The sequence below is a fragment of the Pimephales promelas genome, chromosome 4, assembly GCF_988280905.1.
Source record: "Pimephales promelas chromosome 4, fPimPro1.hap1.1, whole genome shotgun sequence".
NCBI lineage: Eukaryota > Metazoa > Chordata > Actinopteri > Cypriniformes > Leuciscidae > Pimephales > Pimephales promelas.
Window position 1 is genome coordinate 32,873,297 of NC_142772.1, and position 16,312 is coordinate 32,889,608.

Below are 16,312 nucleotides of genomic sequence, written 5' to 3' on the forward strand. Positions count from 1 at the left end.
TGAAACCCTTTTAACTTCAGACTTGACTCAGCTCTTTTGCGTCAGTTTTAAAGTCTTTGCCACAAGAGGGCAGTACGTACCGTTACATCTAGTCCTGCCTCAACTAAATCAGTCAATCTCTTATTTAATTCAGTGTTATAGACCTCCTTGTTCAAAAAAGTTTTTTTTTTTTTTTTGGGGACCTCCTTGTTCAGGACCCAGATTTTGGGTTGTAAATTACTTAACTAAAGGCTTTTGGTTCCTAGAATGTTAGTGCATGGATTTAAACAAACAAAACTAAATACTACCATTAGTTAAAAGTGATTTTAAGCTGCTGCTCTCTATAATTTTCTAAACAAGAAAAATAAAGTGTAGTCTGGTCAGAATAGGCTAAAAAGCTTAAAGCTCAGATGACTTTTTTTGTGATGTAAACATCGAACACAAACAACTTCTTTGAGTACATGTTTTGGTGTTTGTTGAAGTGCTTAATGTACAGTAAATGGCTTACGATACAACAGAAGCACGAAGAAGGAGCTACAGCATATGGCTTTATTTATAATTAATAGTTTAAATAAAAATATTACAAATTATAAATATAATATTGTTTACATATTTGAGAACAGTAAAAAAACGTAGTCAATTGAAATCACTCAGCGTGAACATTTACATTGTTCGTATAAACAGGGGCATATCTAAAGAAAACAAAACTCAGGAGTACAAAGAAATGTGAAGACAAAAAGTAAGCGTCATCATAAATGGTATTTTCCTGACTGAAACAATATTTGGTTTACTTCACTTGCCAAGAGAGAGAGAGAAAAAAACATTCCACTGCCTCATGTTGTTCAGCTCATGTTGTTCAGTTTTATATGACTTGCTTGACTGGATTAATGTATCTAGTGGTGATTTATGTGAAGAAATATCCCCATTACCACCACCCTCATCAGAAAACATTTCCATGACATTCATGAACAAATAAGTGCTTCTGTTGCACCGCACAACATCTATCAAAACATTTTGGCTCATTAAATACTAAGAGGTTGCTGGTTATTAAAATTAAAATGTGATTGCTTGTCTTAAAAAAAAACAAAGTCCATATTTACAGAATAAAGTGTTGCTTCATAGCTTTTGTATGACACACTAAGCATTTATATCAAACATATGTTGCTGTTTTGAGGTTTTTACATTCAGCTGTCGATTAATTAAATACTACATGATTATATTTATAGACTTTCATTGAAAAATACCCACTTGCGCTGAATTAGCTTACTACTGTTTGGTAAAGCAACGTTTGTTGCAGGCAGTTATGTACTTTATATAGCCTACAGTATGAGAATCTTCAAAGTCAGTGCTCAGCATATCATGCCCTTTTTCATCTTGACTCATAAAAAAACTGAAACACAACAAACTTAACTTGTATATCGGTTGAGAGGAAAATGTGTCATGCTTCTGAGAAGATCATGAGATGTGATGTTCATATTTCGAAAGGAAGAAGAAAAAACACCAAGAAAGTATCATAACCCCCCACGCAATCCACGTTAATGTCAGCGAGCATTTCCTACGAAAGCTGGAAAATCTCAGGTGTTCTAGCAGCTGATCTTGAGTCTGCGTCATACCGAATTGTCACAATTAAAGTTAACAAGAATATAAGAACAGCTGCCATTGTAAAAATTAGACGTGGTCCGTGGATATAACCAATCATTTATGCAGTATTTATTGCCCATGCTCCACAGTCTACCAGTCGTCTCCCCATTTTATGATAGTGATAAATGTGGAGAAGGGTCGCGGATCGTAGTTCACCAAATCACTTGGAAATACTCTCACTGAAAACTGGTTTGTTGAATTCATGTACATCAGAAGGAAGGTGTTGAGCTTTGCATCTGGAGACGTGTTGACATTCACCACCTGAGTGGCATGAGCAGCTGAAAATATCTCCGAATTCCCACCATCATTGAGATCCACTAGAAGTTTGAGTTCTACAGTAGAGTCGCTATTCTTCTGTGGCTTTAGAACGAAGTTCACCTGTATGTAGACCAGGTAAACACCTTTGTCTCGTATGACTATCCACGTTTTGTTCTGGTCCAGAATGCTCCCACTCTGATTCCAGAGGTACTCCCACTCATCATCCCAAACCAAACGATTATCATTGTGATTGCGAGCTTAAAAAGAGGAAACCAATACAAAAGATAAACATGTAGCAAACGTTCTCATTACGGAATCAGAGAGGTTTATATAATTATAGCTACAGTGTGTAATTTTTAAAAAAAATATAGCCTAACTAAAGTTTAAATAGGAAATGTGATGTTTGACGTGAAAACGTGAAACCATTTCATATTTTTTTACAAAGAAATGTTAAAGAAATGTTACTAATCACCTTTTAGAAGCCATTTTTCTCGCGAGACTTGTCTTAACATACTCTCAATTGAGGAGGCTGTCAGAAAGAAAAACAAACGTAAGATTACCACAACTGAAAACAACTGCACTAATTGTTGCAATAATTGTCAATTGACAGCTGAACATGAAAATGCGCGGAAGCAGACCACAAAATGCATTTCCACCAACACACAGCGCTCCGATCCCCACCCAAACAGCAGACTACCACAAAGAGCACAGCTGTCTGTTACACATTGTACACTGTCATACATAGTTCAGCTATGATAAATAGGAATGGAGATTCTTCAAACAGTAAGAGCTTTCTGAACTTTTATGCTGTTTGGTTTTCTTTTTTTTTAATAAATGCTACAGCTTGAGATTTTATTGACAACAAAACGCAGTAAATCATAATCAATTGTGTTTAAATTGCTCAGAAAATTAAGTTTTCATGTATCCTACAAAATGATTAGGTTGCTCTGTGCTGTTTTTTTTTTTTAAACTCAGTCAAAACAAAGGAGATTTGTTGGCCAACATCTGCTTGGCTTAAAACGTTTAATAGTAGGTTTAAGTCAAGTAGCCTATATTTATATATAGTTTTATATATAGTAGGCTATTTATATATTTTCACACTATAAATAGGATAGGTGTTGCTTCAAACGACAAAATCTAGTTGAAGAAATATAATGACCAACTGTTAGCGAAAGGGCAATAACTTTCGATATCAAATTAGTCGAATTTACTTAGCCTATGTGACATTTCGTATTTAACAGTCTTAAAAATGACTTGAAAGATTAGTCTTAGTTTATCCAACCCGGCCCCAGATTTACATAAAAATTATTAAAATCTTAAGTGTTTAATTTTCATTGAAGTTTTGCTAACTTTGCTAGTGGTCCATCCTCAAAAGAAGAAGACAAAACTTTGTTAATATAATATGGTAGGATAAACTTACCATTCACGGTGCTAATTCTTTGGAATCCAGACACCTGTCGAAGTTACAGTAAGACATGTCACTCACTATATCATGCATATTTCAAGAGTAGCCAATATTGCATAGTTAGCAATTATTTAGAAACACGCCCTCAGCAACTCGACCCATGAATATTGTCCTCATCAAATACTGGAGAAAACAAGGAAGTGCATCTCAGCCAACGAGACATTATGTAGCTACTGTAGCTAAATGAACCTTAGATAGGATAACCTGTTTCTCCTTTTTCATAAATATTTTTTTTAAACATGCTTGCTGGAATGGTAAATTCAGTACAAACATTCGTCGAGTTAATCTTCAAAATGTCCAACAGATTCTTAAACAACGCGTCTAGCCTACTTATTGGCCAAAAATTATGAAATTCTAAGGCAGTAGTCCAGTTATATTTACCTTCGACATGAAGACATACGTCAAGCACGATGCGATTATAATGAGGACCAAAGCTATCGATGTCCATAAAATATGCGCTCTAGCTGCGCGCGCTGTACCCATGCCTGCTCCTCAAAATGTTGAAATAACTGCAGTTTCACATTAGAAATGCCTCTTGTAGTCCCGGATGAAGTTGACGACTGTAATGAGATACCAATCTCCCACGCGTTCAAGAGCGCTATTAACTCCACATCACCTGTGGGTGAGATGAGGGTGGATGTGATCCTGCCTGGTGACAGTAAACGCGTACATTTCACTTTGTCAAGAATGTGCAATATTTCTTGTTGTAATCTTGGCCAACAGCTTTTTTTTATTTTATTAGCACTGTTTGTTATTTCATTCATTTATGTAATTGTCTTGCATAAGTTTAGTGTCCTCAAAAAACAAAACAAAAAGAATGCTACGAAAATAAGGAGCGCTGGTTGGTAAAAGGAGGCAGGACCATAGGCGGGCAGGACAGACTCCGCCCCCCCCCCGGTAGAAAGGAGGGAACTACTTGTACAAACTTGTATGGAACTCAAAATGAGATTTTTTTAACCTTTAAATGGTCTTTGTTTCCCGTTTACACTTCTGGGCTTCGGGGTCTATGCGACCCTAACAATTGATTGAGTGATTGAGCAAAAAATATACATTTTTAATCCTATATAATTTTTTTTTTTGTTTGGTTCTCATCCATTCATTAATGCTGTGTTTTTGGAGATATAAAGTACTTTTGTATCCATATATTACACAGTTCCTCAAATACACAATTAGCTTGCATTTGGAATATTATTTTTTATGATACATTGCATTTATGGTCTAGTACTAGGCCTTCATTTCTATGTAAATTTTTCAAATTTATGCCAGATTTTTTTTTTCTCACACACACACACGAAGAAAATATATTTAGTTTCTTTCACATCTTTCACATTCATTTCAATGTGGTTTCATATTAACCCCGAAGACCAGAAGTGTAATTTTTTTTTTACATATCTTCAGAACAACCGTATCAAGCCCAGTTTTTTTTTTGTGTGTGTGTGTGTGTGTGTGTGTGTGTGTATGGATAAATAATGTATGAAGTCACAAAATCTTATTCCACTGAGATAAAGGGAACCTTTTTTTTATTATTAAGTAAAAGTCGATTGGGGTCGTATAGACCCCATGACCCGATCGAGGTATACGAATATCTATTCTATTCAATGATAATGAATGGAGATATTAAGTCTCAAGAGGATGCAACAATCACTGTAAATGTAACATAGCCTATAAATGCAATATATTTGAAGTCCTAGAGATAAAGCTTTTTGAGGATTGTGTGAGAACTAAAAGTCATTGAAATATTGGTCCTATCTCAGCACATTCAGAGATGCAATGCCTGGCATGTGAACAAACTCAGTTTAAACTAAACTGTCCAAAACAAACAAAACAAATCCATTTCTCAAATTCAACTCATTGAATGATCCGGGCGGTCATTCAAATATCCTCCACAGCTGGAGGATATTTTCAGTGAATAACAACTTTCAACTATTCCCCATCATATGGCTTCAGAGAACCAAAAAACAAACAACCCCCACTCCCCCCACTGACCAGGTCATCTCCAAATTTTGTATTCTGCAGAATAAAGTGTGACATACAGGTTCGGAATGACATGAAATTTAGAATTTTTGGGTGAGCTATCCCTTTAAGAGTACATATAGACCACCCATTTGGTATTTTCCCTCAATGTTGACTGGAAGTCATAAGATATCTGTAATCAATCACGCAAACAAGGTCACCACACGAATATACATGTGCTCCCATTGGGTGTGGGTGTTATGCACAGCGCTCAGTCTTTTGCTGATGCTTCTGCTGTTTAAGTTTTGCTAGGCGCTTTAGAGACATGCAACCTGTTTGTGAGCATCTCACTGTTGATTCAGACGTAGATTATGTTTTCCGGTCTTATATATAAATATATATAAATTTATATGACTCATTTCATCGGTTACTCTATTTACAGCACGAACAAGTTACATTTCCAAAAGAGAGCAGTTTCCCAGATTATATCAAAGTTAGTAAAAGAAAATGCCCGCAAACGTCTTCCATTTCGAAGGCCTACATGACTCTATGCCACAATGACATCAAATTCCACTCGTCAGCACTCTACTGGCTAAGCGCTGTTGATTTCCGGCATCATTTACTCAGATTGATTTAAATGTCTCGGGATTTTTATTGTGACATAATGATTCACATTTCTGTTTTGTGTTTACTAATTACTGACCCTAGAGAAGTAACAGACTTGTTATTTGTTTTTAACGAACAATATGAGGACAATGATCTTTATTTTTTTTACTGGGAATGATAAAGCTAAAACAAATTGAAGGAGGGAGGATGTGTTGGCTTTGGATTATACATCTGGACCACATTTCTACCAACTGAAGTCTAAATGTTCTCATGAATAAGGATTGAGGGATGATCTTGACAAGAACCTCAACATATCTCTCTGTGTCATGGCAAATGTATTTCTAGGAAGACAAGGTAGACACAGGAAAGACTCTCACTAGAACCACGAGTTTCCACTTCAAGTGCTCTCCATTAGCTAAATGGAAAAATACAGAGGTAACTGGGAAAGGAGATAAGTGAAATCACTCCCACAACGAATCTGCTTTGCGTTTACAATATCGCAAATATAATCAACACTATCATCAAATTCCTGTATGACACTTCAATCTCTTTTTTACACAAGGGAGCAGGTGACAAATGTAGGGGTGGAGTAATGTGTACGGTTTCAAAGGCTATAACTTCTCCATTAAACCTGGTTTCTGAGAAAAAGGACTAACCATATTGAGGTCTGAGATTGAGAACACGCTAAAAAGTGTAAAATCAATTTGTAATTCACAGATTACAATGCAATAATCAAAAGGTGAGCACTAGCCAACGAGCTGTACTGTTTGCATGTTAGTCTCTGCATAATTAAATGGCAAAAAAAAAAAAAACTAAAGTAATAGGAAGATGACAAAGATTGAATCGCATTATCGCAGATTTATCTCCAAGAGGAGATGAAGAGGATGCTTTGTATTTACGTCTAAAATCTTCTCTGAATAAAAGGTAAAATTGATGTACTTAGTATGACTTTAAAAAAGGTGATTCAGATTCTGTGATATTTGTTAGCATGTGTGACCCCTTATGGATACCCAGAAGGTGTAGGCGATTGCAGGAATACTCCCCGAGCTATCTACCCTGGCCCTGACCTTTGAGAAGTGTACAAATTAAAGATGAGAACATTTGTGTGGGCGGGGGGCTTTTGTATTGTTCTCTTTTTTAGGATTGCATGAAAGCATATTATTCACCTCAGTTCTTACAATCAACAACAGCCAGAGGAAACATCTCGATATGGAGATTGTGTCGTCCAGTTCTTGTGATCACACATTCACTCTGTATGGTAAACTATCAAAGAAGTTTGCAATATCACACAATGCCACCTTGCCACCTAGGGGAAACCGTTACTAGGCTTAGGGCTGCACGATTAATCGCAATTTCCATGTAATCGCACTTAAACCAATTTGCCGTATCACGATTTGGAAATCACAAAGGCTGCAATTATTTTTTTATGCACAGCTTGTCATTGATGAGTCACTTGCATTTGAAAAAGCAACACGTGTCAAAAATCTTTCCAAACGTATTTATGAACCTCTTGTCCTACAAAAGACAACATTTAATAACCTACTTTTAGCTTCAAAAGAAACATTCTTTTGTGAGATTTATCACCAACCATTTTGCTCAAAAGAAATGGACAAGATCATACAAGATCATCTTATGTCACATATCAGCACAAAATAGTTGCCTCATGCAGCTTCATGTGCCATGTAAGCGAAGAGGTCCGTATTTGAAATGTGTTATAATATGCAAGATGTCTGTACTCAGACACTCACTCAATTTAACCTATACCGTCACGATTCGAACACATCAGAAACACATGGTACTGTATGTAGATGAAAGTGATGATCATACTGAACAGAAAAAGAAAATGAAATGAGCAATATGGTTTACTGTACATGTAAAGAGGAGTCATGTTTTAACCGTTGATATTTGTGGTCTCACTAAAAGAACATGGCAAAGTGTTGTACAGAAAGTATATAAGAAATGTATGCACTTTCTACTAAATTGTCACATATTTAGAGATGACTTTGGCATGTGCACTACATAATAATGATGTTATATCAGGTTAAAATTATATCAGATTAAAGTCATTAACGTTAATTACTTTTGATAAATGTATGGCATTTAGTTTAGTTTGAAAAACCGCTTAACAAATAAACAATAAACAATGAATAATTGTACTGTTCAAGTTACTTGTATACATGAATAACTGAATATTAAAGAGAATTCTAGTCAAAGAAATACATTTGAATTACACAATATAATTGTACAAATTGTACACAGGCCTTTTTAGTTGAAGGAATGTCATTATAGTAACAGACTATGAATTCAGATGAAATGAGTTTGGACAACTGGACTTTAGGTTATGAGGAATAATGTTTTAAATGTACACCTAATTTATGGAATTATTAAATAACTCGGGTTATAATTATTATTAATAAAACAACAACATCCCCTTTGCCCAAATCTGTGGAGTGTTTAGCCTTATTTCAAAATAAAATATTTTTTTTTACTGTACACATTTAAATGTCTTACTGTGTCAAATTCCCATTTTAACAAATAAACATAAAACGTGTTAAGCATTAAACATAAAATAGATTTACAGTTCCTCAAACACCACTGAACATCTTTCAAAGATTTGATAGCACTGCCCTGACAAAATTGACTGAATCCAGGGTTTCATTCATTTATCCACAAGTCCAGTAAATTCAAGATTTTTTTAATTTATTAAGTTAAAGCTCATGAATTTCACAAGTGCTTTTTGTGCTCAGAACGAATCAGCCATTCGGGAAACAGACTGGTGCGGTTCAGGGGCTGGAACTAGTGCATGACATACAACGATATATAATAATAATAATACATTAATAATAATAATGAAAGGACAAATTATAGTAAAACTTACTTTTATTGAAATCTTTCACAGAGCTAGTTGTGAATGTGGTGCACCATGCATACTGCACAATGCATACAATGTAAGATTAAGACACCGTTAAGACGTTAGTCCCTATGTGCGCGCACAAGTATGCTAGACACAGAAACAAAAGTTGTTGCCACAGTACCACTACGATAGCAGCCTCCTCAAGACAACCATTCTGTACATCTAATATTTACATAGTCTTGAACCAATGCATCTCGAGAAAAGACAGCTTCAGGACTGTGGAAGTGGGGGTCCAGGGGTAAAAGACGATATCCCAAGAGTCATTTGAGATGCAGACAGATGAACTATTGCTCTTTTCTTCAAGTTCGGGCCATCTCCTACAGAGAACGTCCTTGTGCATACACACCTTTTCATATGTCTTTGCTGACTGACACTAACTTCACACTCAGCCCTTACACATACACCAACACACGCAAACACGTGCACTTACTCATTCACTGAACCATTGGATCAACTTGTTTAAGCCTAAGCTACTAAAATGGCAGCGATTGCTTACTGTCCAGTAAGACACAACAGCCATTATTGCTCATCTGATCATATTTGTTCTCCTCCTCTGTGACACACAAACTGACCCTAAGCCATCAATCAGAGAGAGAGGTTCGTCCAAATAAATTAAATAAAACTGTTAAACTCTCCCAACCAGACATATTGATGTGTCAAGTGGCACCTTTCAACAGGTGGCTGATGATAAGTCACAAGGGAAAAGTGTATTGCAGAGAAATTGCTGAAAATAAATAAAACAAGTAAAAATCCACATTGTGAAACAGTCCTTTAAATCCTCTTTGTCGTTGTTAAACTGTGATGAGAATTAGCCAGACTCTCTCTGCCTGAGACTGGCACACACAGATCCTCTTTGGCCTGATAAAAACAACTTCGGCAAGAAAGCATCTGCATAATTGCACATGAATACAAAAGTCATTCAGCATCTGCCATTCAGTATTCTGTATTTCCATTGGATCATACACAAGCCAGGCCTGCATGTCAGGTCCAGTGTAATGGCGCCCCCTAACGTCATGCACATGTATGGTATCCTTTAAGCAACACTTAAATGGTGTGGTTTACACACAACACAAATTATATCCATCCTGAGTTTGTTGAAAACTAATGTTTTCTCTGTGTATTTAAAATATCCACAGCATGTACAAAGGAAACGAGGGAACGGACTATGTAAATGGGCATTTGATTGATCGAACCAGACGTGCTTCAGTGTCAAGTATTCTGTTAGCGAATTAGTCTCTGCATCTCTCCACTTTCTTCAAAGCCAGACAACATATTTCACCTCTGAGTTGGGCCAAGGTCCTCAACAAGGTAGGATGTTTAACTTGACTTTTCAGTCAGATGTACTGCTGCTCATGTATGTTCTTTATTCACTAATGGCTCTTCTAGCTTTGGGGTGCTTATGTGAGTGTTTGCACTGTCAGATGAGAAAAAAAAATGTCATTTCATAAAATTAATTATATATACTGTATAATTTGGGGGTCCACATATCCATAGGTCCACAACCTGGCCAGTGTCAATCCAGCGCTGGTTTAGCAGTCCAGTTTCTGCGTAAAAACAGTAAGATCTGTTACACCTTATACAAACTACCAGGACCAGTTAAAGCAAGCTGTCCGTTGCCCACGTCACTAACTTCATCCTCTAAAAGCCCTGATACATCTGCATTCGGAATGCTGTCGTGATAGCTGGTGAAGCTAATGTTGTCCTCCTTCAGCTCGATGGTCCAGAATGGGGCGTTCAGCTTGCGGTTCTGGTATTCCCTGTAAGTGTACACGCCACCCACCACCGCCAGGAGAGCTAGAACAACTATGATGATGACGGCCAGGATGATGATGTTGAACTGGTTCCATGGGAGTGGAGTCACTGTGGTGGTGGTGGTGGTGGTGGTGGTGTTGGGGGTGGAGCTACCCAGGCTGCTCAGCAGGCTGCTGGAGGAGGTGGTGAATTGTGCAGTAGCATTGGGGCTGGAGGTCATGGTGGTGTAGTGAAACCAGTGTGTAGTGGTTGAAGGAGTAGTGTGGATGACTATGGACAAGGCAAAAGAAAGAGAAGGACAGTTTGAAAAAATATGCATCTAATGTAATACTACATATCCAAAACACAAAAGTTAATTATTTATACTCCAGTGACTTTCTGGTGGTGTGGCGGACAGAGCAGTGTTTCCTGCACCACTAATTAGAAGTTGTGAATCTGATTTTGCAGCCTTGTATTGAATGTAATTAGATAAGAAGGTGGTGTACTGTAAAATAAAGGCAAGAAAACACATCAAACAAGTCTTCGTGGGCTACAAAAAAGAAAAAAAAAGAATGTTTTCCAGTATCGTCTTATTCACAAATAAATGTCTCTCACATTTCTTTTAATGACTCATTACTGAACTTCTGACTCACTCACTGAACTGCAAGTTATCCTTACTTTCATCTCGAAATGAAGAAAATTTACTTTTGTACAGATTTATGGATATCATTTACAGATATCATCCAAAAATGTAATTCTGTCATTAAAAAAAAGACTTTTAAAAATTCAAGGATACAAAAAGGTCAAATCTTGTGAAGAGATATGATCGCTTTATATGATCATGCCTTGAGATTTATGGATATCACTTACAGATATCATCCAAAAAATGTAATTCTGTCATTAAAAAAAGACTTTTAAAAATGCAAGGATACAAAAAGGTCATAAAGTAATTTTTTTTTTTTTTAAATCCATATGAATTGAGCATTTTAATCCAAATCTTGTGAAGAGATATGATCGCTTTATATGATCATGACTTGCCATGATCATACATAAGGCACATAACATTTGGTAAACATGGAAGTTCATGCACATTTGAGCTTCCACAAAAATATTAATAATTATATAATATTATTATAATTGTATTCTAATTAAAATAAATTAATCATTAATTTTCCCCAATTATTTTTACATGTATGTTAAACAAGTCATTACATAAAAAAGCTTGTAACTCTCTCTATATATATATATATATATATATATATATTTTTTACACTACTTAATTCTACATCTACAAGTGTTTTGATAAACATTTGAGACATTACCGTTAAATTTTTCCATCTTTCACTTGTGCATTTTTTTTACTACCAAAAACATTATTTTCAGACTTTCCACACTAAAAGTTAACATCACTGCCAGTGAACACTTAAAAAATTGCAATATATGTCATAAATGAAAGATTAAGAAAACAAACAAAAAAAAAGAAAATAAAGGAAGTGAAGAAAGAAATTAAGAGGATGGGAATAAAGGAGGGTGAGAGCAGCAAGACAGTCCCATGTGGAGCCCTGATCTAGTGTAATGTAGAGAACAGATGCAGAACACTGGAAGAAGATTCACAGGCAAGAGCGATTCCATCTGTTCAGCAGAACAATGCCAGACTGCATGCCGTGTACATGAAGACTGAAAACATACTTCAGCCATTCTCCTCAGAAAACATGTTAGTTTTACTATTTATGTACTATTATAGTATTTATTAATATTTTTAATTTGCTTTTTTAATTTGTACACTTAATTTTTTTTTTCATTTTAAAGCTGCAGTCTGCAGTTTTTCCTCTTTGTCGCCATCTCTGTTCAAAATCTGCAATTGCAGTCATTTGTGGAATTATCAACTTTATGTGAGTTTTGTCTTGACATCCGCACAGCACGGATGAATCCAGTGTTTTGAAGAGAATGTGTAGCTGTCAGTCACCGCGCCGGTGTGGATACTGGCATTCGCAATCATAGATTCTACTTTTTGGACGTATGACAAACATAAGACATTTCACCCTAAGATTTCATCTGAACAAGTAAGTAACATCCACTTTTGTTCTCATCCTCTTTTGTTCCATTACTGAAAAAAGCATTGGCATAAATCACACTGATTAAATATAACAATCGTTTATCATATCCCGTCAAACCGTCCAAATAATACTTTGTTCTTAAATTGTTAATTTTAACAACGTCAGCATTGTGTGACTACATTTAAAGCCCTTAAGATATTTATCTTTGTTTACAGCATGGGTCTGGTTGCAGTCTCTTTTTCCAAACTCTCAGTCTAAAGTCTTTTGCATTTTACAGCGGGTGAATCTCCAGTTGTCACTGGTGATTGTCGTTTATACCTTTCTGGATCCACCATCAAATTAATAAGTTTAATTATATCAAGTGCAGTGAGAAAAGGCTATAAATCTCCACCTCAAACATCCTCACACGCAATATAACTTATACTAGCCGAGACCTTCTTTATGTGTATAGATGTGACGTATAATGACGCAAAGACATGCTCGATTTTCCCACAGAAATCCACCAGTACCACTGGAATTAAAAACACTATTACAAGATTACCGCTTTGAATCAAGCTAAGGCAAGCAGATAGTTTTGAACACTGGCTCGTTATGTACTTGCTCAAAAATTGATTTTGGATAATAAAAACCCAAAAAAGTTACGGACTGGAGCTTTAATTTTAGTTTGTTTCCGTAATCTTGTATTTTTGTGATTATTTTTAATTTATTTTATATATTTCAATGTAGCTTTAATTAGTTTTAGTTATTTTAGTACTTCAACTACTTCAGTTAGTTACCAAGGTAAGATTTTTTTAAATTCGTTTTTCATATAATATTAAATCACCAAAACTGGAAAGTTTTCGTTTAGTTAACAATAACAACAGTGCCATTATGGGAGATGCCATTTCAAAGATTTTTCAACTGTAGTTTGAAAGTCAACATTTCCACATACAGTACCGTTATCAGCAGTGAATGGCAACATGGTTGTTCTGTATGCAGAACATCTGGATAAGGAGCTCAGACAGGCCAGGGAAGGAGGATTTATTATTTTTGGCTGAGTGGAAAGATGGACTAAAAGAGAGTGTGGATTTGGCTGACTTACTGAAGTGATGAATTACTATTTTCTTCATCCTCTCTCTTTCATATATCCACCCTGCTGTCCTTGTTTACTGTTTGGCAGCCCGAGTCAGCCTGCCTATGGGAATGTATGATCTGTCTGTCCTCTTTACAGTACACCACTGATAGGATCAGGTGCGCACAGACGGATGTTGTAAGTCAGAACTCTGATCTGGGATTAGTCATTCTACAACACATCTTTTCCCCTCTCTGAAAACCACTTAACATGCAAGCTCTTTTCAATCAACCCTTTGAAATAGGTGATAAAAATATGAATATCTGAAGTTCAGTTACATTCCAGTTCACAATATATACTGTAAAGCTGGTTAACATCAAGGTCTTCATGATGCATGATATATTCAATACACTGCAATACGGTTTACAACAGAAACCGCACCGAAAAGTGTGACAGAGAGAGAGAGAGAGTCAGTTTCAAACTCTCTCAACTGGGGTTCACTTCACTTATCTTCATTACACAGTCACGAAGAACTGGCTCTAACTACTGCACTGACAAATGATAGTTTTAAAGTTACAGCTTCATCTTTAATTGAATAGTGGAAGATGATATGAAAAGAATAAAAATTATTTTAAGTACAGCTGAAATTTTGCCAACAAAAAAAGCAAAGAAACCTGCAATATATCAATCAATGACTGATTCGGAACAGCCCTAATATCCCTTCCTGTAGCAAAAATTAATCCATTATTATCACTGGAGTTTTATGCATATTAGCCCAAATGATTAGTCTTTGACTCTCACCTGTACGAGTGCAGTTCCTGGTGAGCGCGTCTACCGTGAAGCCGTCTGCGCAGCGCTCGCAGTGCGGGCCCGTTGTGTTGTTGATGCAGCTCAGGCAGTGGCCCGTGTCCGGGTGACAGATCCGAGGGGACAAGCGGGGGTCTCCGTTCCCGCTGCAGTTACAGGAAAGGCAGATGCTGTCTGCATTGTAGAAGCCATCACTACACTGCTCACAGTTGGGACCCTGGTACTCCGGCTTGCACTGGATACAGTATGGCTGGCCGTTTGAGTCTAAACACGTGTACACAAAGAAATGTTAGGGTGAATTGGAGGAACCAGACACACTTGCTGTAAAAAAAAAAAAAAAAAAAAAAGGTTCAAGTATACAAGACATTTGTTACTGAAATTGCCAAAAGTCTTCTGCTATAAAAACAGACATTTAGAGACACAAAGTTCATTTGACCACCAGATGGCAGAATCTTATTAGGACGCAGAAGGCAGTATGAAGGGAAACTGAGGTCTTTGTTTATATTAGCCTATATTGAGTTGTCAGATGAACCTATCAACCTCCAATCATTCTGTAAAAGTGCTCCTTTGCCTGAAGACCAAGTTATGATCTAACTGGCAAAATCCGGGCTGTGAAAAGGTCCGATGACTTGAGCTTAAGTGAAAAGATGTAAAGACACCCTTCCCCATGCAAAAGTACTGCCTACAGTCTTCAACAGCACATCTGCAACTAAAAGAAAGTATTACAAAAACAACCTGTACAGTAAATAAAAACATCCACTTCGAAACCTGCTTTTACAGTATGGCACATTCTGTAGATAAACATCTTTCTTTCTGTCTGATCACACAACTATGAGTGAAAATATAGGTCCAGTATAGGTCCAGTCCAGTTACCCATGTAAATACTATGAACTTATTTTAGTAACTAAACTACTCTGTAATAACTAGTACTAACCCTGAACCTACCCCTAAACCTACCCCTGTTCCATGTACTTACCTTATATTAGCCAGTACTTTCTAGGTAAGTACACTGTAAGTAATGCTTTAGAAATTTTACATTTGTCAGTTACAAACACAAGATAATATGATTAATGCATAAATGTTGTTTTTCCATTTCTAACAAACCTAACAAAAACAATCATGAACTTCTAGCTGTTCTGTATTCATAGGACAGAAAAGTCACATAAAGGGTGGAAACTGAAAGTAGATATAGTGTTTGTATAGTATGACCTACCACTGCAATCAAAAGAGACATCATAAAATCAGCATGATGATTATATCGCTTCAGGGAAAGTATGAGGAACTACTGAAAAATGTATAGTGTACTATATGTTTATTTTTAAAGAACTTGAATGCCAATGGTGAGACAGATTATTCTCAAGAGCAATATCACATTGTGAAACACTTCAGTGTCTTACACTAAGGGAATTAGTTGTCATCTAGTGCTCATTTGAAGTGATTACTTTCTGTGAAGAAATTAACCAGAAGAGACGATTTAATGAGAACAGCCTCAACCAAACATGTTTTTCTCTCTCTTTCTTTAAGCAAAACTAATTGGCGGGCCAAGATATAATCTGTAAACCTTTTTGCCTTTTCTGCACTGATCTGGGGAGCACTTACATACATTTTCAAAATAATAAAGTAACTAAATAAAGTAATAGGGTATACATTACCATTCAAAGGTTTGGGGTCAATTATATATTTTTTGTGTTTTGGAAATAAGTCACTTATGCTGCTCAACAAGGCTGTATTTATTCGATCAAAAATACAGAATAACAATAATATTGTGAAATATGATTATTATTTAAAATAATTGTTTTCTTTTTTAATTAATACGTTATAAAATGTAATTACCAACCATTACTCTCATC

At 36.1% G+C, this 16,312-nt stretch overlaps 2 protein-coding genes across 2 annotated transcripts in view; both read right to left on the minus strand.

Moving 5' to 3' along the window:
• Window positions 1–514: 514 nt before the first annotated feature.
• LOC120481513 (uncharacterized) lies at window positions 515–4,618 on the minus strand. The gene is made up of 4 exons (XM_039675202.2): window positions 3,725–4,618; window positions 3,299–3,332; window positions 2,351–2,407; window positions 515–2,135 (listed from the first exon to the last, which is right to left on the minus strand). Exons 1-4 carry the CDS (start codon window positions 3,824–3,826, stop codon window positions 1,711–1,713), a joined length of 618 nt encoding a protein of 205 aa, XP_039531136.2. The 5' UTR covers window positions 3,827–4,618; the 3' UTR covers window positions 515–1,710.
• Window positions 4,619–8,764: 4,146 nt separating this feature from the next.
• The window catches only part of LOC120481515 (multiple epidermal growth factor-like domains protein 9), a 65,960-nt gene continuing 58,412 nt past the window's right edge, over window positions 8,765–16,312 (minus strand). Inside the window, exons 5-6 of the mRNA XM_039675205.2 lie at window positions 14,457–14,726; window positions 8,765–10,838 (exon numbers count right to left, since the gene is read on the minus strand). Of these exons, the coding sequence (XP_039531139.2) occupies window positions 10,384–10,838; window positions 14,457–14,726 (725 nt within the window). The 3' untranslated portion in view covers window positions 8,765–10,383. The remainder of the gene's footprint in view (window positions 10,839–14,456; window positions 14,727–16,312) is intronic.